The following is a 24,065-nucleotide window of genomic DNA, read 5'->3' as shown; positions in this document are numbered from 1 at the left end:
TCTAGGTCATTTGCTACTATTCTATAGATTTGCATGATGTAAAAAACAAAATCAGTCAAACATAAAATAAGGGAAAAGTTACTGTGGCCTTTGGAAACAGAATTGTATTAACGTGCTTTTGCGTTGTTTTGTTTCCTATTAATTACAAATTTCCACAGCAATGATTGTATTGCTATTACATGTATTCATGTCATAGTAGTAGATGATGTGGTTGTATTCTCTACAGTTAGTAAATGATAAAATCACACATGGTGTTGACCGGATGTTTTATTTTGACAAGAGAGCAGCACCGGAAGTTACATGCCACTTTATGGCTTGATTGTTTATGGAGCTTGGACCGAGACGTTGTTGTCCTCTGAGCTTCACAACATGAGAAGAAAACACACGACATCATAAAAAAGGGCCCACATGTGAGTATGTTCAAAAGTGTTTGTGAGACATTAGTTTTGAATATTTCTGTATTTCTCACCCCGTTTCTTTCTGTGTCAGCTGCCTTTACTCACGTTAGCACTCGGACCGTGACATTACGTAGCCTCCTTATGTTGTAAAAATACCTTATAATTTCCTAATTTTTACCTTAAAGCGAGAGCAACAACACGAGTGTCTTTTTGTGTTAGCTCTGCAGGCATGTGTGTGTGTCACTCGCCTCAACATTTTAAGTGCAGCTACAGCTGAGAGGTGCACTGACGGTGACATTTCTCAGACAAATCTGACAATTTCAGGCTCGTACGTCCTCCCTGTGTTTTTCTATTAATAGCAGCCAGACATGGATCCAGCCTTCGAGAGGCACTGCTCGGAGCTGGTAGCCCGGGAGAGGAGCGGACACACGGCTGTGGTGGAGGACAACCTCCTGTATGTGTGGGGAGGTTACATGGTGAGGAAAAAAACAAAACAAAACAAAAAAAACCCAGCATGATCACCAACAAAACATCACACAAGCAGAAAACATATGATCATCATGTGAAATATTAGATAAAAACTACCTACAAGTAAATATTGTACACTGGTTAAAATTAACTACACCTCCACCAGCTACAGTAATAAAATTCTGCTCACATATTAGTGCATTACTAAAGATACCGTACATCATAAATAGTTTAGTTATAGAATATAGCTGTATATATTAATTTTATATAAGATAAAACTTTATTAATCCCAAAGGAATTGTAAAAAAAAAAACAGTAACAACCAGTGGCTTTCCTGTCAAATGTCCAATATCCAAAATATAAAGTGTATTAGGAGTGACATTCAAAAAACAGTGGTCTCTGCATTTAATTCCTGAATTACTTACATGTTTATTTCACTAATGTTTGATACTCTATTGCCTTGAAACTAGGACCAGTGTGATATGGAGTAACATTTTGCAACACTGTAATACTTCTGCACTTTATTTGAATAACTCATATGTTTTAAGAGTTAAATTTACTTCTAACCTCGAAGTTTCACAGTGGGAGGTTTCATGGTGAGAAAAAAAACAAAAAAAAACAGAACACGTTACCAAACCAGTTTTCCATTTAAGGCCAGTTTCTATGTCTTACACTGACAAACAACCAGTGGTGCAGAGGTAGTCACTTACTCTACTTAAAACTGTTGTGTCGTTCAATTCCTTGAAAATTAATACATTTATTTTATGAGCTCTTTGTAACCACTGTGAAGTACAACTGAGTGCAACTGTAAAGTATAACATCGTGAGATGTGTTTGAATAGAAGTAGAAAGTGACTTGGAGAGAATAGAAAGAATTGTAATAGACATGTTGTACTCTCTGCAGTCAATTGCTGACGATGAAGTTTTCCTACCCAATGATGAAATCTGGGTATATGACTTGGAACGAGGTGTATGGTAAGAATATTAAATAAATTACAATTACAAAGAGTTAGAATGCATGTTTTTCTCATAATGTTTGATAAAAACCTAGATTTCTCTCCAGCTTTCTGGGTATTTTGACACAGTCGAGTAGTGTTGCATGTTTTAACTTTGTTTTTTTATTTGTTTGGTTTGTTTGAAGGAAAGTGTTTCACATGACTGGGGAGGTCCCTCCTTCTATGTCTGGGACCTGCGGCAGCTCCCTGAACGGACACATGTACATATTTGGAGGTTGTGATGACAACGGACAGACCAGTCAGGTGAGCCTCATAACTGACAGCCAGTGACACTGTAACTATGGTTTACTACTACATGGTTTATTGATTTATTTCTATGTGGTTAGATAATTGTTTTGTCAAAGTATGTGTAAAATCTCCTGTAAGGCTGTGGGCACACTGATCATAAGTTTCAGTCGTTGTCTTAGATTGTTTTTAGTTATGTAGGAGTATGGCTTGCAACAGAAATACCTCCTCAGATCTACCGGCCAAGCAGATGCTGATGTAATGAAACTTTTTTCACAAGAAGCTCAACATTGCTCTGATCTAGGCATCAGCACCCATGTACTTAAAAAAGGACATTCCTCATTGGGTGACACTTAACATGTGTGAATGAACTGATACAGAACAGATCTATTGTGTCAACAGATCTATTGTGTCAACCTGACAGACGGCAAATACATGTGGAGGAAGATCTTACACGAAAGCGGTTCTGCTCCCTCGCCTCGAGACAAACTGACCTGTTGGGTTTACAATGGAAGGTAAGCCCCATGAAAATGTTAAAATTGAAGTGACCACTGTCTCCAGCATAATTGACTGCAAGTAAAATCTAATAAATGACAAAAACTTCTATAATCTATAATCTGCACCTGCATGGTAGCAGTTGTGATCAGGTTTGTTGTGTCTTGTTCTACAGGCTCGTTTACTTTGGAGGATATGGTCACAAACTACTGACTGATGTTGACACCAGGAACAGAAGCTTCATTGTAGATGAAGCATCATGGGTAATGTTTTTATTCACTATAAATATGTCATAGTTCTCTGTATGCAAACGCTTATCAGCCAGTTATGTGTTATATTTTCATGACATTTTTAAGTGAGAGTTGGTTCAATAAATGTATAAGAATTCCAGTATCTGGTGACAACTAAATCAGTAGTTCTGACCAGGAATACTCTTAAATTCCTCAGTATAAATATGTTTCTTAGCCTCTTTTTATCTGTGCTCAGGTAGAAGACGTCTTCTGGGGATGGAACAATGAGGTTCATGTCTTTGACCCTGTGCATGAAGGTTGGAGAGAACCAAAGACCCATGTGAGTCAGCTTGAGACTGATCCATGCTTTGATACAGTGAATATATCTGATAAGTGATTTCGGAAACAAAGGGAAGTTTAAGCAGCATTGGAAATCTGTTTAAGACATTTGCAAACATCCTCAGATGATTGACAGCTTTTGTGTGCAGGGTCGTCCTCCCGCCCCCAGAGCCGCCCACGCCAGTGCCACAGTTGGATGTAGAGGATACATTTGTGGAGGCAGAGTCATGGTGAGAGCTCCACGTGCTTCTCGCTTCCTCTTGTAAATTGGAATTCAAAAGTGGACAACAAGAAGTCAAATGCTAAGCAACACAAATCAGAGTCTGTCTGTTGTAAGTCTTGCTCTTTTTTTCTTTTGAATGTAGGAAACCAGGACGAGTGACATCCACTGCCTGGACCTCAACTCATGGACATGGTCAGAAATGTACGTGTGCTGAAATAACTTCTATTTCAACACCAGCACTGATATTTCAGCTGGCCTAATCTTTAACCCAGTTTGTCTTTGACAGCACTGTGCAAAATCTGTTTTCCAGAATCCCGGTGTCGTCCTCTCCTGTGGGCAGATCGTGGCATACACTCACAGCAGTATCGGACGGGTCCTTGTTCCTGTTTGGAGGCCTCAGTGTAGACTGCAAACCAATGAGTAAGAATATTTGTCCACTTTATACTGTTATTTTCCCTGTGGTTTTGATCATTTCATGTACTTTTATTGATTTCCTTTCCATTTTCTCAATCAGGTGATGGGTGGTTGCTTGATGTTGAAACAAAGAAATGGAGAGAAATTGAGCATCCTTTTAAGAATAAACCAAGGTAGCAACAACCACAAGTTACAGGTTCTACATTTAATAGTTCATACAGGAGTTACTGGACATTGTTAGCAGATTTTAAATGGCATCTCTTCCTTCTTTTTAAGGTTGTGGCACACAGCTTGTCCAGGCAAAGACTCTGATGTGATTGTGTTCGGTGGAAGTTGTGACTACATCCTCCTTGTCGACACTGTAAGTATTACAGAGACTCTATAGAATGCTGGACCGAATTTTACAGACTTGAAAAGAATTGTTTTTTAATCTTTAATGGAGCCCCATTAGCTTCCATAGGGTGGTTGCCAGGCTTGCTTGGGTCCTTGTTAACAGTTCAACACAAAAAATACGAATAAAATGACACAGTGTCAAGGCAGACTAGGATGGGATTCGGTAAAGTGCATACCTCTGCCAAGGCCCAACAGTCCCCTTTAATTTGATTAAGTCTTATCTGATATAAAATTTGTTGTGTGTACCAATGTTCCCAACTTGACCCCAAAACACTGAGCAAAAATAAGTTTAGGATGCCATTTTTTGTGCTGAATTTATAGTGACATTTGCAGTGACATTTAAAGAAATCCAAATGTAGCTTTATGACCTTCAATTATTTCTTTTCAGGGTCACTGCAACGATGCACTTGTCTTCCAGATGCAGCCTCATCCTCTGTTCCGGTAAAAACACAGACTCCTCTATACTTTAATCCGTATTTATTGTTTTCTGGTTTTTTTTTAGTTTTTTTTTTTTTAGCTTTTTTCAGTTTATGTTGATTCTACATTGTGTTCCCAGTTACACGTCTTTTATCTTACTTCAGAGAGAAAGTTTAGTGGCACCTGGGTTTTATGACGCGTCAGATAAATCTTGATCTTGATCAGTGTATAAAAAGTAATAAAAAAAATAATAATAATAATTTTCAGCAGAAATAGACACAACAGACTTGTCAAACATGGCTGAAATAAATATGGTTAAGTACTAATTGCTATGTGACGTTGATGTGTGTCAGCTCCAGAGCTCTGTTAATGTGAGCTTCGACTTACTGATCAGAGCTATCATTAAGGATATTAATATCAGCTGTTATGGCAAGTAAAATTCTCTGCTGTTAGAAAGGTCTATTTCTTTGTAGGTCACTGTATTTACTTGTGTAATCTTATTCCCAAAATAGACTTGACGCTTTTCTCCCCCCCGACAGGATTTGTGAGGATTACATTGCAAAGAATGTGAAGAACTATGAAGTGCTCAGAAGTCAGCTTCATCTCCTGCCTCCCAAACTACTGACAGCCGTTCAGAGGAGGATGTCTTTCTACAGACCATCAAAGAAACAGAATTATTAGTTAAAGGAAAGTCTTTATTGCCAAAAAACAATACGTACTGTACTCCCTTCAGTGTGAAAATCTCAGTCACGCAGTTGGGTAGCATATTTATTTTTTAACTATATTGTGCAAAATATTTTATGGTGTCATGTTTTATTTGTGTATAAATGCACATTTCATTATGTACAGTCTGCCTGCTGAAATATGAAACAAACCTGTTCATGTGATGACTGTGAGGATTAAATGGGACATCAAACAGTTTTTGCCTGTTGTGGATTAATAGATAAGTTTAAAAGGGGCTCTCTGTAAAAACTAGCAGTTTACTTGTATTAATCCCTTTTTTATTGGCAGTATGTGAGCGGGTTGTAACGTGACATGAAAACGAGACCTTCCCCGTCTCTCTCTCTGTTTCCTATACAAGACTGTGCATGATTTGTTAGGGTTGTTTAATGGATAGGACTGTGGATTTTCTTTGAGAACGACTTGCGTTGGATTTTCTGCGACAGTCCACGTGACTTCCTGCACGTTCTCGAGCGGCTTGTCTCACTGCCTCTCTGTGCTCCGCTAACCATAAACTAATGACAGGCTTTCAGCACAACACAGGAATTCCACAGAGCCCTTTAAGTATTAGTCAGCTAAGCTATGCTGTAAAAGCCAACAACACCAACTTCAGACAGCATCAGGAATTCAGCTTTTTTTTTATTTGAAATATAAAACAAAATTACAAAACCCCTCCTCTACATTTTAGGTTGAACTTTACCTTTCCTTAAAACAGTTTCGAGTGCAGTTTTTCGAGACAGTATTCACAACTGTTCAAGCACACAAGCAGGACTTGGTAATGATTTTCATTATCGATTAATCTGCAAAATAGTTTAATTGTTTATGCTTATCATAACTTACCAAAGCCCAATCGTTGCAGCTCTACCAACAACTCCTGTGTTCCACCACTGAGTGGCAGCACGACTTTATGTTTGACTGCGGCCGAATGTTTCAGTCAAACCTTCACCAAGTGAAAGTCTCTGTTGCCACACATTCCTTCTTCATAAGGGTGGAGAAGTGCAGGAACTGTGGTCAGGAAGGGGAAACCTCAAATAAACATCCCCAGCTCATACCTTTGCAGGGTTGCCACATTAGAAAAACTAGAACTGTGCTGTGCGTACAAAACTGCCAGTGAAAAAATGTTATGTTTGCATCTTAAATGCAAGAATGTGCCTTTACTGCTACTTTTTTTTGTGTGTATGTTTCAGCAAGCAGAGAAATATCTGTTCTGTCCCGTACCTATTAACAGACAAGTTAAAGTAAAGTAAGTAATAGGTAACAAGTGAGTATGTGTGTGCTCAGTGGGAGGCTGGCAGCATTGAGGGGGTGACAGTGACACCTTACCGCTGCAGATAACACAGACCTGACCGAGGAAAACCTCCTGGCACCTCTTCAAGTCGGTGTTATAACTCTGAGATTACACCGCTGCATGTTGTTAAATAAGACTAGGGTAAATGCAGGCAGATTGAATCCAGGAACCCCCTTGCTTAAATACAGTGACTGTAGCCTTCCTTAGTAGCAGGAAATTGTCAAAAGACACCCTGGTTCCATTTGTCTTTTTTTAAGCTTTTGGTAACACTTCATTTTACATGTCAGGATGGTATGTAGGTGGTAATTAAAGAAATTACCACAAAAGATGACCTCAGAATCTTCTGAAAATAACCCAAACATGATTTAATAATAGTACGCTGCTATTTATCAAGAGGCAAGTAATAAATTGCTGGTTTATTCCCTTAATACATTTCACAGATTCCAACTGGTTTCAGCTGAAATCCCGCTGATGATGCCATTTTAAATTCCAACTGGTCTGTCTAACTTAACCTCAGCAGTGAGCTGTGAGTGCTTGATTTTGCCACTAGGAAAGAAGCATGGTTAAAAAGATGTACCTAAATTTACTGACTTGAATAAGTCAGGCAGAAATTAGGTGGATGTTAAGCTGCAACAACTCACTTTAATTTAGTGGTCTGCTGAGAGGATGTTGGACAGAAACTCATTTGAAGCTAAGCTGTGACATTTTACTTCAATTCAGTGGCCTGCCAAATGTCAAAGGGAAGTTAGACAGAAACTAGTTGGGACTTAAGCTGCAACAACACACTTCAGTTTGGTTGCTTGCTGAGGGGGAGTTAGACAAAAACTACTTAGAAATTAAGCTGCAGCATCTTACTTCAATTTAGTTGCCTGCCAAATGAAAGTTAGACAGAAACTAGTTGGGAATTAAGCTGCAACAACTCATTTAAATTCAGTGGCCTGAAAAAGAAAATGTTAGCTATGTATTACCTGCTTCTTGGAAAAGAAAATTGCAGAATATTGGATGATTTTCAGCTAATTTTGAGGCAATGTTGCTCTGTTATTGCCACCTACTTTCCAGACCTGCAAAATGAACGCGTCACCTACATTTTTTTTTTCTGCAAACTGCTGTCTCACATGAAGCCAGCTGAAAAGGACAGCGGCCTGCTCAGCCTGCGGGGGTCAGCTAAACTCCCTCTCAATAGTGTCCATCAGCTCTTCTTCTGATCCATCATACAGGATTACTGGCATTGTGAGAGAGGAGCCCTGGCAGCTGCCAAAAGTCCTAGGGAGGGAAGAGAGGCACGTCAACAGCATGGCAGTAAAACAGAAAAATATGAGTGAGGCTCCAAGTGATGTTATTTTCACACCAGATGCACCAGTTTGAAATACATCAACCCCTGAAACCCCAATCAAATGATTCATTTCCACGACTTATAAGGAACAAAGTTACTGAAATGTTTTTTTTCTTAGTTGTTCTTCTGGTTTTCACACTCGCCTCCAACAATGACGCAGCAACAACAGACACTTGTTTGTCTGTCCTGCTTGCTTGCAGACGTCTGACTAATCTGATCTGCCCTGAGAATAATGGCTCGGTATTTCGATCTCTTCAAAGTGAATTTGACCTGGGCCCCCCTTCCCTCGGCTTTTTACTACACCGCTGAGCTCTGAAATCAATTATTTATCACAGTTGTCTACTTACGATTGTTTTTCTGGTGTGGGAACAGCTTCCAACAGAGCTCCTCTTGTCAGAAAGCCCCGGGAGGAGGACTGAGACAAGAGAGGAGAGAAGGGATGTCATGTCTTTTACTTTTTTTTTTTTTTTTTTTTCAAATTTCAGAAATGAACAATTCTCCAGGTTTATTGAAACTTTAAAAGCCATCCTGATTTTAGAAGATCATCTAAAAACACGTATTCCCCCCAAAAGTCATTCTTAAATAGTAGGGGAAAAGTCCTTACACTGTGCTGACTGGGGGACGCGGGGGTGCGTTTTTTAAAGTGTGTGAAAGCATCGTTGCTCCTCTTGTTTACAACTCTGCCCCCGCCGTGTGAGCCACGTGGCTCCTCCGAGCTCAGGTCCTCCTCGTCCTCCTGCCTGAAGTGACACAGTCCGTATGTCCTTGATCGGACGACAGTCTTCTTCGGGGGGCTCTTCTTCACCTCGGCTCCCCCTCGCTCCTCCTCCTCATCCGCGAGCACCGTGTCCAGCTCCCCGTCGATGTCGTCGTCCTCCCTGGAGAAGTCAGAGTCGTGCCCCTCGCTGTGGCAGTCCGGCTGCGCACGGTTGCGCGCGTTGCGTAAAATCGCGTGGATTTTGAGAGGCTTGAAGGGACTGCTGCCGTCCTGTTTGGCCGAAGTGCCCGCAGCAGCTGTTTTGGTCGCGTTCACCTCGCTGACACACGCAGGTGCAACCTTCTTCCCTCGGCTTGTTCCGCTGCCCATGTCTCCGTCTGGCTGCTATTCAAACTCTAAACTCACATTTCCAGATTCCTCTCCGGGCGCACCGAGAGCGGCCAGAGTTGAACATTAACCAACAAAGACTTGATCCTTGGCAGCGTTTAAGGTCAGTTTTCAATTAGTTTTACGGTCATGGGGCAGTGTCTTGGCTGGAAATCAGCTCCGAAGGCCATTTTTCTCCCAAAACGATCCGCTTGATGTGATCTGCAGACGCGCCGCTGAAATGATCGCATGTTCCATGCTCACGGCCGGGCTTGAGTCGCCGCCTGTAAACTTTCGGGTGACTCCACATCAGGATGAGAAGGATCCGTTACATAACACCAGTTTGGCTCAGGACCCCAGGGAGAAAACTCCGCCTTCTTATTGAGGGGAACACACACACACACACACACACACACACACACACACACACACACCCTTTATGTTTCCATTATTTCTACTGGACTAAAATAACTTCTAGTTTTACTTCAGAGTATCTGGCTGCAGAATTCAGTCCCCTCCTCCAGTCAGAAGTGTGTTTTTTTCTCTTCTTGTTCCTAAATGTTTTAGCTTCACCGTGTAGCATGGTGCACAGCTGGACACCAGGAGCCCCCTCACACACACACACATGAATTGCTGAAAGCGTCAAGTTCCCCTGTGCGCACTTGAAATCTGATTTTGAGTGCATGTTATGTGATATTGCAGGTAGTTTGTAAGTCGATCCTGGTCCAATATTCAGCATCCAGTGCAGGTACCCTAAAGTAGGAATTAAAATTGAGACATACACAGTTTTGGGATTATCATATGTGCTACATTTTTCAAATGAGAATGAAGAAAAAGGAGGCATTTAAAAGGAAATTAAAGGGGCACTATGCAATTTTGCTCAGAATGTTGAATTCTCAATATTAATGAGGTGATAATACAAACAGAAATATTAATTTCAAAATTTTGTTTTCTTTTTTCCACACAAACCATGTGAGACACACATGGGAGAATTTGAATGTCTTAATACATGTATGGGGAGGGTGTCTAGACAATTTTGCACTTGTAAAGCGCTGAAAAAACAGCAACCCCCCACACAAGAGGTTACACAAGGACTTAGACAGTGAGACCATGAAAAGCCTAACAGGGTCCAATTAGTTTGATTTATCCAACTTTCACCTGTTTGTGTTCAGCTAATAGATTTTATTGAGGCGCGTGAGGTCAGGAGTGAGTGAGTTCCTGTCAGCCTGTCAGGGCCAGGAGGCCCCCAGCACAGCCGGCCCCTCCAGTGACTGATTAAGACTCCAGCACTGAGCCATGAGAGAGAGAGAGAGAGGGGGAGAGAGAGAGAGAGAAGGAGGGGGGCATTCCTTTCCAACAGCTCGGGCTTCCCAGAGATTTCTCACTGAGCTTTTGTTCGGTCCACTCGCGCACACAAAAGACAGCATCTCCCCAGCCAGAGCTTCTCCGGCCAGAAAAACCCAGCGTTCACCCGGCTGAAGGTGTTGTTTGCTATCTTTTATTAAGTGCCTCGTTCTCTCTCTTTGCTCGCTGGTCTGTGTGCACACATGTGTGTGTGTGTGTGTGTGTGTGCCAGACAGCTGTGCAACCTGTTCTCTCTGGAGGATGACCAAGTCAAAGACACCTGCTGTTGAAGCAACTGGCATTCTCCAAGCTGTGAATGTGAGAGAGAGAGAGAGAGAGAGAGAGAGAGAGAGAGAGAGAGAGAGAAAAACAAAAAAAAAACAGCCTGCAAGTCCCAGATGTCTCGTCGAAGAAATTCTTGCGTTCCTTTTTCTTTTTTAATATTTTAGAGAACATGTGGAAGATGTTGACGAAAGATACAGACACAGTTGTTCCTTCACTTAAACATTACTGAAACTGGATCCTTAGGCTGAAAACTCCTTGTGCCTAATCGAGTGAATCGGTACCATGGAAGTTTATAATATAGCAAGTTGTCTAATCCAGTCTTAACAGTTTTGCCCTGTACTACATTGTTATATCCAATAGAGTGACCTTCATGTTGTCATAACATGAAAAACATCCTGTTAGAAAAACAAACCTTCACACTCTGATCTGTCTCTGCTAACATGGCAGCCATTGCGCTGCTGTACAATCCCGATTATAACCATTTTACATGATGTACCTCTCACTAAACAGTCCCTCTCTGTTTCACTGCTGCTGCCCAAAGATGTAGTCATTTTTTCTTTATGAAAAACATCTCTGGGTTTGCCTTAGAGGGAAAAGAGCCTTCCGAGCAAAACTGGAACATCCTCCTGATTGTGCAAGAGTTTTACAACTGTATACTTTGGTGCCTGCCTCTCCAAAAGTCCAAGACACCATTAAAATCTACTCAAGTGAAAGTTGAAAGTCCTAATTTTAGACTCTGCCCCAAAGTAGAAGAACACAAAACGAGCTGCTTTCTCGCGGAGTCTTGTTTGTCTTGTTCCACCCTCATTCTGTTACTCTCTGTCTGCACCAGTGTATCATTAAAAAGATCAGGCGGCCACATCTGGAGAAGAACTCAACAGCTTCCAGACGAGGGGGAGGATCTGCCAGAAGACGGAGGCCACAGCCCAGCTCGCTGCATAACTGTGGTTTTTCTGACTTTTGCCCAGATTGAAGAATATTCCACTTCCCATGGACGGGCACTCAAAACACTGAGAAGAGGTTGAAAGAAAAAGCTGGCTTTGTGTATCTTCCGAGGCCACGTGAACTGATATGATGTCGGGACTGTTATGAGACTGTTTGCGAGCTGCTTTTTGCACTGTCATGAATACAAATGCACTTTGTTTCCCTCTCAACAGCAGGAAAGCATTTGTGGGAAATTTTAATCATTATGACTCAACTGCTCCATTTGAAGGGCAACAAATTAAAAAAAAAAGTGTTGTTGTCGTTTTTGAGAGAAACATTTCTGCCATATGCCTGGTGAAACAAAATGTCCAGAGAGTATTTAACAAGCCAGCTGCCTGCTGATAGGCATTCCAGTAAAAGTGTTAATATAAATATAAATATATATTTTGATGTAAGTGCTTTCACTGAAGTAATATTCTGAATGCAGGACTTTTACTTGTACTCATATTTTTACACTGTTGTTTCACTATTTTACTGAAGTAAAAGATCTGTGTACTTCCTCCACAATTTAAAAAATTCAACAGAGTAAAAGGTTTACAGGTTTACAGGTTTACATGGTTTTACTTCACATCACTGCCTGCAGAAAAAACTTCAACTTAAAACACAGTGTCAGAGTTTCTTTAAAGAGCAGCTGGTAACATCCACCACAAGGTGGCGCAGCCTGCACACCAGCCTCCACCTGTGCAGTAATGCATCAGCGTTCAAACAGGCAATCAGGTGCAAATACAACATTACAGCAGGTCTTTCTTACAGTAATAATTCCTCCTGTGTCATTAAAGATCTCTTCCTTCCATCTGGTTATTGATCAGCTGATTGTACGATCCTTCACATAGAAACAATCAAACACAGACAAGTTAAATTATGTGGTTTCATTAAGGCAAACTGGTTTTAAGTTACAGATTATAGAAGTGTAACAGAGAAATCAGTCAAAGGTGCATTCAAGAAAATATGCTGAATAAAAAAGGTAACAGGAGATAAAAAGTTGAAAATTGTCTCCGTTGTGTTCACGATGTCTCCTGAGCAGCAGGGAGACTCCTCTCATCTTCTTCTTTTACATTAGATCATCTTTACATTGTTTGTAAAGTCATCTAGTATCATCAGCATGAAGGAAGATATTCACAAGTCAGTTTTCACATATTACCCACTTTCCCAAGTTCAGGCACAGGTGCACTATATGAAGATCTGACAGGCTGATCATTTGTAATATGTATATATATATATATATATATATATATATATATATATATATATATATATATATATATATATATATATATATATATATATATATAGTCCCTTTTCGAAGTATTTGATCATGATGAATTCCAAAGAAAAGACAGAAATGCCACAATTATAAACTGCAATTTTTCTCATCCAACTGAGAGAACCGAAAAAAAGAGAAGTAAAGCCTGTGTCAACAAAACACAACAACTTCATACTCAAAACAGGGCAGCCTGCAGCCGACAATATGAATCTAAAAAGTGTAAAATATGACTGTATATTTATTTTTATTGCCCCTCACAACCTGAATTTACTCTGATTGGCATGTGAGTTAGTTAGTCGTGGGGAGTAAAATGACTGACATAAGACAGGTAACATGTTCGATTTAACACTGCTGCTTCATCTCCCTTTTCTCCCGGATCACAGATATTTTATACAATTAATGAATTTAAAAACCTACATATGTATCTTTTAACTGTAAATACTCTCATTTATAAAACTGTACTGTGTAAAAATTTTCCCGGGTAGTTTCATTTTCCTCACAGACCTCTCCACCGCATCAAAAATGTTACTGCCTGTCGTCGTCCCACACGTGGCAGCTACATCCAACAGCTCCTCGCTGACAGTGAAGTGACTTAGTGACTGAGCATGTAAGTAGCCTATCAGTTGACCATGTGATTACTTGTCTATTGATTACTTGATACTGACTACTGAAATGTCACTTTTCAATAGTATCATATGAGTCATGGAGGAAGTACTCAAATCCTTTATTGATGTGCAAATACTTACAACTACATTTATCACAAGTCCTGCATTCAAAACTTTAATTACCTTAAGCATTAATCTGCTGGAGGTACTTGAAGTTTCCAAAGTAAAAGCACAGGTTCTGCAGTCAAATGACCTCTGAGTAGCTCAAGTCTTACAACATACTTTAAATTCCCAAGAACAACTAACAAACATGACATTATTATTATTTTTATTCATTTATTTATGTAAGTTTTCAAGGCTGTTTGGTTAAATGTATTTAATTTTTCATGCTATTCTTTTTGATATGCCCAAATGTGATTATGGAAGGCCGTCCAGACCCAGATCAGGAACCGGTACCCAGCCCAAGCTCTCTAAGAAGACGAGGAAAAACTCCCCATGAACCTCAAAAAGCCTTTAAAGGACATGGGAAGAAACCTCGAGAAAGGCAGTTCAGAGAGAGATCCCCTCTCCACGGACGGCTGGGTGTCTGTGTGCATTTGATCTGTTTGTTTTACACACCTGAGCAACATTTTTTTTTTTTCCTAATTTAAGAACTTCTTCTTAAATTAAAATTGGCGAACCGGAGCACCCGGGGAAAACCAGTTGTTGCTCAGGGAGATCAAATGCATGTTACTGACCTGAGTTCCTGAGCTGGTTATTTAATTGTAATTTGTCATGCTATTATTTTTGATATGCCCAAACGTGATTATGGAAGGCCTTCCAGACCCAGATCATGGGTGTCTATATGCATTTGTTCTGGGATGTTTGTTTTCCACACCTGAGCAACATTTTTTTTTTTTTTTTAATTCAAGAACTTCTTCTTAAATTAAAATTGGCGAACCGGAGCACCCGGGGAAAACCAGTTGCTGCTCAGGGAGAACTGGTCTGAGCTGGTTATCTAATTGTATTTAATTTTCATGCTATTGTTTTTGTTATGCCCAATTCTTTTTGTTATGGAGGGCCTTGCAGACCAGTTCAGTTCCTGAGAGTGAATCAACGCAAACAGAATAACCTCCTGAACCAATTCCTCTTTCTCCTCTTCTTGCTCAGGAGATCTTCCAGCTGGGACTTCATGGAGCTTTCTTTCTCTTCCCACTCCTGCTGCTTATCCTGCAGCGTCTTCTGGAGATCCTCTGTGGCCCGAATGAGGGATGTCTTTTCCTCCTGCCATTCCGCCTGGTGACTCTCCAGCCTCTGTTCAATATTCCTCAGAGCAGCCGCCAGGGTTTTATTCTCGCATTTCTGCTCATCCAGCTGAGCCTGACAGAGAGCTGTAGACTTCTCCGTCTCCTCCAGCAGAGAGAGTTTCTCCTGCAGCCAGCAGAGACGCTCAGTCTCCAGAAGATCTTCTGCCTTTCTCAAGGCAGATGTGATCTTTCTGGTTTCCTCTCTGTGCTCCTCAAGCTGAGCTTGATGGGAAGCCTGAGATCTTTCCACAGCCTCCTTTGCTTCCTCTTGCATATCATGCACAGTCCGCTTGAAGTCCTCTGTGGCCTGAATGAGGGATGTCTTTTCCTCCTGCCATTCCGCCTGGTGACTCTCCAGCTTCTGTTCGACATTCCTCAGAGCAGCCGCCAGGGTTTTATTTTCGCATTTCTGCTCATCCAGCTGAGCCTGACAGAGAGCTGTAGACTTCTCCGTCTCCTCCAGCAGAGAGAGTTTCTCCTGCAGCCAGCAGAGACGCTCAGTCTTCAGAAGATCTTCTGCCTTTCTCAAGGCAGATGTGATCTTTCTGGTTTCCTCTCTGTGCTCCTCAAGCTGAGCTTGATGGGAAGCCTGAGATCTTTCCACAGCCTCCTTTGCTTCCCGTAGCATGTCATGCACAGTCCACTTGAAGCCTTCTGTGGGTTGAATGAGGGATGTCTTTTCCTCCTGCCATTCCGCCTGGTGACTCTCCAGCTTCTGTTCAACATTCCTCAGAGCAGCTGCGAGAGTTTTATTCTCGCATTTCTGCTCATCCAGCTGAGCCTGACAGAGCGCTGTAGACTTCTCCATCTCCTCCAGCAGTGAGAATTTCTCCCTCTGCCAGCAGAGACGCTCAGTCTGCAGGAGATGTTCTGCCTTTTTAAGGGCAGATGTGATCTTCTCGGTTTCCTGTCTGTGCGCTTTAAGCAGAGAGATTTTCTCCATCTGCCAGCAGAGGCGCCCAGTTTCCAAAAGATCCTCTGACTTTTTCAGCGCAGATGTGATCATCCCGGTTTCTTCAAACAGAGGTTCGGGTTCCTCCAGGTCTTCAAAGACAGGTTCGGATTCCTCCCCGTCCTCCAAGAAAGGTTTGGATTCCTCCAGGTCTTCAAAGACAGGTTCGGGTTCCTCCAGGTCCTCGAAGACAGGTTCGGATTCCTCCCCGTCCTCAAAGAAAGGTTCGGATTCCTCCAGGTCTTCAAAGACAGGTTCGGGTTCCTCCAGGTCCTCGAAGACAGGTTCGGATTCCTCCCCGTCCTCAAAGAAAGGTTCGGATTCCTCCAGGTCTTCAAAGACAGGTTCGGGTTCCTCCAGGTCCTCGAAGACAGGTTCGGATTCCTCCAGGTCCTCGAAGACAGGTTCGGATTCCTCCCCGTCCTCAAAGAAAGGTTCGGATTCCTCCAGGTCTTCAAAGACAGGTTCGGGTTCCTCGAGGTCCTCAAAGTCAGGTTCTGGTTCGTCCCAGTCCCAGAGGAGAGGTGTGGATTCCTCCATCTCGTCCAGTGACTCTCCGGTATTATTGTTGTAGTCTTCAGCCTGCTTGCTCTTCCTTCCTCTCATGGTGACAGTCTGATTAGAAATGGTTTGTATGTGTAAGTCAGACCACCTCAAATGTTTGAACATTCTAGAATTCATGACATCACCGGGGCTTTGACATTTCTTCTTTGATCTCATGCTTGGGTGTTCTTCATTCTGTTGCTATAGCAACTATGACACTGTTTGTTGTGGTTTGAAATAATCTGATGGTGGTTTTTCTCTGTTATGTCAAAGTGTAAATATTTACATTTTGTATTCATGACACACACCCACACACACACACACACACAGATTTTATTTCTCCTTGTAATAAGCAAACTATCCAGTCTGATCCCAATTTTGCCAAAACACAGAGTTCTCGAAGGTCCTCGAAGACAGGTTCGGATTCCTCCAGGTCCTCGAAGACAGGTTCGGATTCCTCCAGGTCCTTGAAGACAGGTTCGGATTCCTCCCCGTCCTCAAAGAAAGGTTCGGATTCCTCCAGGTCTTCAAAGACAGGTTCGGGTTCCTCGAGGTCCTCAAAGTCAGGTCTGGTTCGTGCCTCTTCCCCCCGCCAGGTACACAAACATGAACATGACGGGGTCAAGGAGGAATACACACCGACATAATACACACTCTATATCTGGAGGGTCTCCTGTTTGACTAATATTTTTGGTAAATATGTATATGATATATATACAGGTTTATGAGGTAAAACACATGTCTTTGTTCTGTTTTAAGTTGAGAACATATAAAAAAGTGTCCCAACTTTTTTTGACCCGATGATGGTGCAAAATGGAAAAACAGGGGGATCGCTGAAGTTACTATCCAGGAACCGTCTTAAGGGGAATATGAATGTCCGAGCCAAATTTCATGGCAAGCCATCCAGTACTTTGTTGAGACATTTCACTCACAACCCGCAAATGTCAACTTCCTGGTGGCGCTGAAAGGAAAAGTCGGGTGGGGGGATAACGAAAGTCAAAGTCATTAGGATTCATCCTCTGGGTGCCAGGAATGTCTGGATCAAGTTTCATGGCAATCCACCCGATTATTGTTGAGACATTTCAGTGATTTCTCAGCTAGGGGGTCGGTAGAGTTTAACATGCATGTGAAAGTGTGTGGGCAGCATACAATTTCCCTCTCTCTTTACGGACTTGGTGTCAGCTACTGAAAAGTATTTTCAACGTACGTAATAGAGGCCCCATTTTTCTACAAAGGAAACCAAAGCCTCTCCCTTTGCGGTCTGACAGAAGATCCATCGTGACGCTGCTCAGATGTAATCAAGTGAACAGATGAGCAGCGCTGAGACAGAGGGATATTGTAACCCTGACACGGTGACATAAGGTTGTCAGGGGAACAGTCAACGCAGCCGAGAGGAGTTCAACTGTAGTCAAAGAAGCAGGGGCAGCCCTGTTTATCTTTGAGCTATCCCTCTTAATCCGCTCGATTACTAAATGTAAATTAAGGCTTCTGCCGTTGTGTTGATGTTCAAAGTACGTCACAGAGATGAACTCCTGACCTCTGGAGGAGGTTTGTGGGAAACCTTTACTTTCCCACAGAGCCCTCTACTCCCAGTCAACACGTGAATAACGACACACCAGGTTTATTCCTCACTGAGGGTCTTCAGTAAGAGATGAGGCACCGACCTTCGTTCTGATCTCATGATTTGGTTCACGTTGCCATAGCAGCACAAGGTGAGAGGAGTGTGAAGAGTGAAACCAGCAGATGGAGCCAGCATTCAAGAAAAAGCAACCTACACAGTGGATCCCCCCATAGATTCCTGCCAGTTAGGAGACTTAAGGGTCCTCACTCACGACATTGGGAGGACATCTGGTAACTTTGATTTCCTGGTTTAATTTTCTGTGGAAGGTTCTGTTGAGATCAAAGTAAACAAAGCGCTCCTCATACGAGGGATATTTTGACCCCCACCCCCAAGAAAATAATACTGCATGGATGTTGTTTTCTTGTCAGTATTTGGAATAGCGATGTTTGACAAACATTATACAATATGTTGAATAATTTGTTATTCATATTAAAGTGGCTAAACAAATATTGAAGACTGGCTATCGAGAAGACGGGGGGGAATATGGAAATAATGTCTCAAATATGTTAAAAATGTTAATAAATAACATCCTTCATTCGTTCTGAGGTGGATGATATAAGTAGCTAACGAAGTAAGAAATCTTGCATTCTGGATATTTAAAAAGTAAAATGTCTTTGACTTAACTTAAGTCTCTCCTTCAAACTCAGCACAGACTGGATTGTGTTTGAGCCCTGCTTCAACAGAGATGGATTTAAAGGTATTAACAAGCCAGCATCCTTAACTTCAACGTGCGTCATAGCATCGCGCCTGAAAAGGGGAGAAAATTAGCATGTCCACCCGGGTGTTGTGTTTCCATCACAGCCGATGGGAGCTGGAGCCGATAAAGAGATGATGTAAGTCGACGTTGGACTTTTAAAAAAAAAAAAATGTTCTTGTGTTTTGGTCACCTGATAAATATAAGTCCAATATTCACTCTTTTTGCTCTGTTTTTGGTCTCCACCATCTCCTGAGGGAAATATCTGCTTCTGTAAGTGGTAAATGGTCCATAATATTCACCAGCTCATTGCTAACCATTTATGTCTGCCATTTTGCCAAAAAAGATGCTATGCGAGAGTGAGATAGTAAAGTTTCAGATGACCAGCTAAACAATAAACGAAAGAAAAATCATGACAAAGTCCTTACTACAGGGGAGCTGCAGATTTTGGTGATAATTCTCCGTAGGTTCTGAGTATATAGATTATAAACTGATATCCACTCACTTCGGCCTTACTTTCCTCCGCTTCTGTGTTTGTTGTAACACTTAATGCAGGAAGGTCTGTGGTCACTACTGCAGTGACCCATTTTTCTGTCAAAAGGCCATGTAATCAACAGGAAACAATTACTGCCTCTCTCAGGCGCTCAAAGCACTCAATACCAGCATCTGCTCACTTCTAATTACCTACGAGGTAAGAAGCTTCATTTGGAAAGGAACTCACAGCAATCAATTCTTGCATTATACTTGGCTTGTTCGTCAGCATCCTAATGTGTCAGATTGGAAGTGTCAGGTCCGTTCAGCTCAGCTCTGTTTGATTAACTTCTCCTATACCTATATGCCTTTAATCCATACATATTTTCTTGCACGTATTGGTACTTTTTCTTCCTCTAATTGAATCCACTCTAAACTTCTGACCTGAATGTATATTCTGGATGCCTGTTTTACTCTTCCTCTTTGCTCCCAGGCTAGTGCTAACACGCTTCTGCCTTCACACCACACAGGCTGGCAGGGCTGCAAAACTGATTTCAGTGAGCTCAGCCTCAGCAGTACCTTGTGTTTAAGGCTACATAGCAAATGCTAGCATGGCTAGCATGCAACAGAAATTAAGTTAAACATCAACCTGTTAAAAGCATGGCAGTGCAGAGGTTAGCACTGTTAGCCTTAGCAGGAAAGGGAAGGTCCTGGGTTCAAATTCAAGCTGTTTCGAGTTTGCATGTTCTTTATGTGCTTGCATCGGTTTCCTCTGGGTTTCCCTCTACATCTAGACACGTACATTAGGTTAATTCTCCGGTCAGTGCCCTTGACCAAAAGCACTGGCTTAGATCTGGAGTTGGACCCCGGAGCACCATACGTTAACATGCAGAGAGCCACATTCACTACGTTGTGGTATGTATGACTGTATTTGATATTTAAAGATCCTTCTTCTTCTTCTTCTTCTTCTTCTTCATCTTCTTCTTCTTCTTCTTCTTCTTGCGTTTAAATGTTGGTCTAAGGATTGTTTAGCAGTGGCATCACAGATCAGCGATAGTATAGCAGACTCATAGTGTTTTAATTGTGATTGGGCTGATGTCTGTATCTGCTGGTGCTCAAAGCAACTCATCTTTTAGCAAACTCTCTCTGTAACACTGGAATAATAGAGTATTTATTCATCCGTTTCATTCCCTCCTTCGTGGCTTCAGTAGATTTTTCCCAGTGGGTAACATGGTAAGTAGCAATCAAAGGCAAGCTTTTAAAAACAATACATGATCCTGTTATATGTTCTTTTTTTTCTTATGTTCAAGCAATTTACACGCAATGGTTTGCCAAAAGTATATGGCCGAGTAAGAACCGTATAGACACTGTGTCCACCATCACAAGAAAGCTGCTGAACAGCACCTCAAACTGTTGTTGTCAGTGACTTCCTTTTCTTTCTCTTTTACTCTCTGTCTGAACAACACAGAGAATGTGAAACTTGATCTGATTCCTTCCCAAGGTGCTTTTGTTCCAAAAACACTTCAGACGGCAGAGGAGGAAGTACAGAAGGTCCACAACGGGAAGCAACACCGGCTTGATGCTGTCCGCGGTGCTGACTGGCCGCAGATGGCACTGAACGGACAGCTGCACTAAAAACCTCGCTGTTTAATTGATAACATACCAGGGGGTCAACAGATGTGTCAAGGATTTTGTGCCTGAAGACCTGCTAAAATAGATTACCGTATCATTATGTAACAGAGAAAATGAGAACCCCTCTGCAGCAACTTCGCAATGATTCTGTGCAGCAAATCTTCCTTTTGAGCTGATGTGAAATAAGAAAACCTTCACAGGTCACTGAACAACAAAGTAACATCCGCATTTGGCTTTGTTGCAGAGGTGCAAGACGTGGCAGAGCATGTGGTGGGTTGTAGAAAGATCAGTAGTCACAGTGTATTTTTTCCTCTAAAAAACAAGTATGGATGCACTGCATGACATAGAGGAACACAGCTCACTGTTTACTGTGTATGTGAATGCTTGTACCTGGCTTCAAGCAAGCCTGCCAAATATAGGGGGGAAAAAAGTATAGTATGCTGTTGAAAAAAGTGCCATGCATGTGCACACCCCCCTGTCCATGTTATATAATGGGACTGTTGATGGCTCACATCATTATCGGCCCTGTCTATGCAAGTCTAAAAATACGATTCAGGAGTCCAACTGTATGTGGCATTTATGTAACGACAGAGGACAGGAGAGGGGTTTGGATCACAAGCTGTTTCTATGACAGTCCAGAGCCAATGTGACAGAGAGGGCGGGCGAGGAGGAAAGATCCAGCGTCGAGTAAAAAAGAGAAAAAGCGAGCAGGAGTGAGTAGGGGGGAGTGTTGAAAGAGAGAAAGAGAGAGACGGAGAGAAGTGTGGAGGAGGTGGAGGCACCTCAGCTCCATTATCATGCACATTTTAGATATTTCTGCAAAGAAACTTTCACTCATCTGCAGCATATATATATTTTTTTCATCTTCCGCTAATGCAACTCTCTGCAACATAAACAGCCTCCTGCACTTTAATTTTATAACCCTTAAAGGTGTTGTCCCAATAAAGTATATTGCAAACTATAACGGCACACTCAAGTGAAGTGAAAGTGGAATTAAATTTAATTTCCGCTTCCAAATAAAGTTTAGTAAATGAAAAGAAGAGGCCTGAATATTAGTCAGAGGAGAATGGTAAATCAGCATCCACTTCCATTAATATTTTGTCTTCAGAGGTCCAGAAAAAAATATATCTCTGTAGAGAGCTACACGTTCTCACCCATCTGTTTTTTTATGAAGTTCATTTAACTTAATGGATTAATGAATAAATCAATAGGCAATTAAATAATATTTAAAGTAAATGTAGGCACAAACATATTTTGAAAATGTAATATTTCTAATTAAATTGCGTTTATTTACCTTTGTACTGACTCCTATTTATTTATTTTCCAATTTTCTGTTGTTTTTTTTTCATTTATTTGTTTTTAAGCTTATTTATTAATGCATTTTTGAACTGGGTTCCTTTGTCCTTTTCCCTTTGCATTTTGCGGGATGATGAAGAGTGATGTCCCATACTTTCTACAGTCAGAAATTAGCAACATTTGAATCAGAACCTGACAGTTTTGGGTTTGTTTGTTCGTGTTTCCAGTCCACTGTCGATCACATCTGAATAGGCCACCCACACACACGTCTTCGTGAAGCAGATTAGCCGAGTTTTGGAGCGCTAAATTCTTCACTGACCGTTCCCTAAACCCCTTCATGGGAACAAAAAAACAAATCATAGCCTGCAACCATTAAAAGCCAGTTTGTCCTCCTTTAAGCCAAATAACATCACATACATACTTTTTAGCATTGTATCATGTACGTGGCCATCACACACATATTTAGCCACAAATGATATGATCCGCCTGAGAGATTTCATTTAAGTTGACAAAATCTCCGCCTGACAGCTAGAAATGAGCAGCCTGTTTGTATTACACTGTGCCAGAATGGATATTTTGATGGGCTGAGAAACAAGCCTACAGGCCTGGCGAGCAGTCGGTTGATAAAACATGAACTTATATATATTTAATGGTATCAACATGAACTCGAACAGTTGAGAAATTTTCCTTTTCTTGTTGATCCAGGTATTTACAAGCACCTCAGTGACAGAACACCATCTTGCGTCTTGATCACCCTTCTGGAACAAAGACAAAGTGATCTCGACGCCGTTTCGTGACGTTGTTAACATCGCACATAAACCTTTACTATCAGGAGGCAGCATGCGGGTACGTTGAAGTAATTCCTCGTCTCGAGTGACGTTATCCTCTGTTCGCTCTGCGGCGTCTCATGCTTACAGATCAGACTCTGGGGAGGGAATCTACTCGAGAGTGATTAGAGCAGCATTATTGGCTAAATGTTTCCCCTAATTAACATGCAGTTTAAGTCAACGGGAAGACTTCATTGTCATTTGCAGCCTCCATAAGCCTCCATTTTCTTTTGCATTTCCAACATCACCGAGAAGCCGGCGTTCTTATACACTCATATTGGACACAGTTTTATACGGTTATCTAGTGCGTCACGTTCTTTGCGTGTAGACTATGATAAGACAGAGTTGTATGAGCTAATGAGCTTTTGGTTTACCTCCGGAATGACACTGTAAATAACTTCTTTTCAAATCAATGTATGATATTAGTGCTTGAATCATGCCAGACAACACCCATCCCCGCTGCAGTCTGCTCACCCCTCTGCCATCTGGCAAAGAGATACAGAATTATCCATTGCCAAACCACCAGACTACGGAGCAGCTTCTTTCCTCGGGTTGCGAGAGTCCTTAATTCATCCTTCGCACTCCACTGTTTATTAAAATAGTTAGCTTTTTTCTCTATCATGTAGCTTAAATGGATGAAACTCCTCTGCCTTTACACACTGTATGGAGCCATTATTTTTCCCCACCTGCTCTTTGCATTTTTTTACATCCTCATCCACTTCAGTTGTTTTGGAGGGTGCAGTAAAGCTGCTTTGCTGTGAAGCTCCAGAGATGTTTCGTTGACCAGGAAACTTCATCCAGCTTTGCATTGGCATGGGGTGAGTGGGTAATGACTGAAGTTTTGTTTACTGGGTGAACTGGTTGGGAACCACTGTTTTCTGGTCACAGCTTAGAACTGGAAGACTGGGAATATCCTAAGCATCACTGTAAGTGTGATATTGGTTCTGACTTAGACATCCTGCTTTGTCTTGTCTCCGTCTTGATAACAACTCTGGCGTGGCCTGATGTAGCGACACCACAGTGAACAACAAACCCCAACGGCTGTGGTGAACTATCGAAGCAGAAGGCTGCGCTTTGTGCGGAATAGAGTCACCCATACTTGACAAATTACACCTGGTAAGCAAGTCTGAAACACGTTACCTCAGTGTTTGTAAGATTTATGAGCACGTCTGCGTTCGCATCTAATTCGCTTGGATCTGGCAGACACGGCAGAAAGCCC

General features: G+C 41.7%; 2 protein-coding genes and 1 long non-coding RNA gene across 7 annotated transcripts; 2 read left to right on the top strand and 1 right to left on the bottom strand.

The window, feature by feature from the left end:
* The first annotated feature begins 266 nt into the window (after positions 1 to 266).
* LOC119004947 (kelch domain-containing protein 1) lies at positions 267 to 5,538 on the top strand. Its single transcript, XM_037072283.1, has 14 exons — positions 267 to 410; positions 758 to 874; positions 1,770 to 1,840; positions 2,007 to 2,124; positions 2,509 to 2,621; positions 2,777 to 2,864; positions 3,088 to 3,171; positions 3,320 to 3,400; positions 3,536 to 3,594; positions 3,704 to 3,813; positions 3,908 to 3,980; positions 4,084 to 4,168; positions 4,589 to 4,641; positions 5,157 to 5,538. Exons 2-14 carry the CDS (start codon positions 767 to 769, stop codon positions 5,296 to 5,298), a joined length of 1,185 nt encoding a protein of 394 aa, XP_036928178.1. The 5' UTR covers positions 267 to 410; positions 758 to 766; the 3' UTR covers positions 5,299 to 5,538.
* Positions 5,539 to 5,956: 418 nt separating this feature from the next.
* Positions 5,957 to 10,716, bottom strand: LOC119004948. The gene is made up of 3 exons (XM_037072284.1): positions 8,563 to 10,716; positions 8,306 to 8,373; positions 5,957 to 7,888 (listed from the first exon to the last, which is right to left on the bottom strand). The coding sequence occupies exons 1-3, from the start codon at positions 9,043 to 9,045 to the stop codon at positions 7,786 to 7,788; spliced, it is 654 nt and encodes a 217-aa protein (XP_036928179.1). The 5' UTR covers positions 9,046 to 10,716; the 3' UTR covers positions 5,957 to 7,785.
* A 5,869-nt stretch (positions 10,717 to 16,585) lies between these two features.
* LOC119034289 lies at positions 16,586 to 21,954 on the top strand. Of its 5 annotated transcripts, none has more exons than XR_005079523.1 (4): positions 16,586 to 16,901; positions 17,131 to 18,156; positions 18,574 to 20,006; positions 20,593 to 21,954. It is a non-coding gene; the product is annotated as an uncharacterized LOC119034289 (long non-coding RNA). The 5 variants fall into 5 exon arrangements; XR_005079521.1 differs by having other exon boundaries at positions 16,586 to 18,156; positions 18,574 to 18,759; positions 19,176 to 20,006; XR_005079520.1 differs by having other exon boundaries at positions 16,586 to 18,156; positions 18,574 to 19,311; positions 19,886 to 20,006.
* Positions 21,955 to 24,065: the final 2,111 nt, after the last annotated feature.

Source organism: Acanthopagrus latus, chromosome 16 (assembly GCF_904848185.1).
Source record: "Acanthopagrus latus isolate v.2019 chromosome 16, fAcaLat1.1, whole genome shotgun sequence".
NCBI lineage: Eukaryota > Metazoa > Chordata > Actinopteri > Spariformes > Sparidae > Acanthopagrus > Acanthopagrus latus.
Note: the sequence above shows the minus strand (reverse complement) of the source record. Positions and strands in the feature narration are given on the sequence as shown.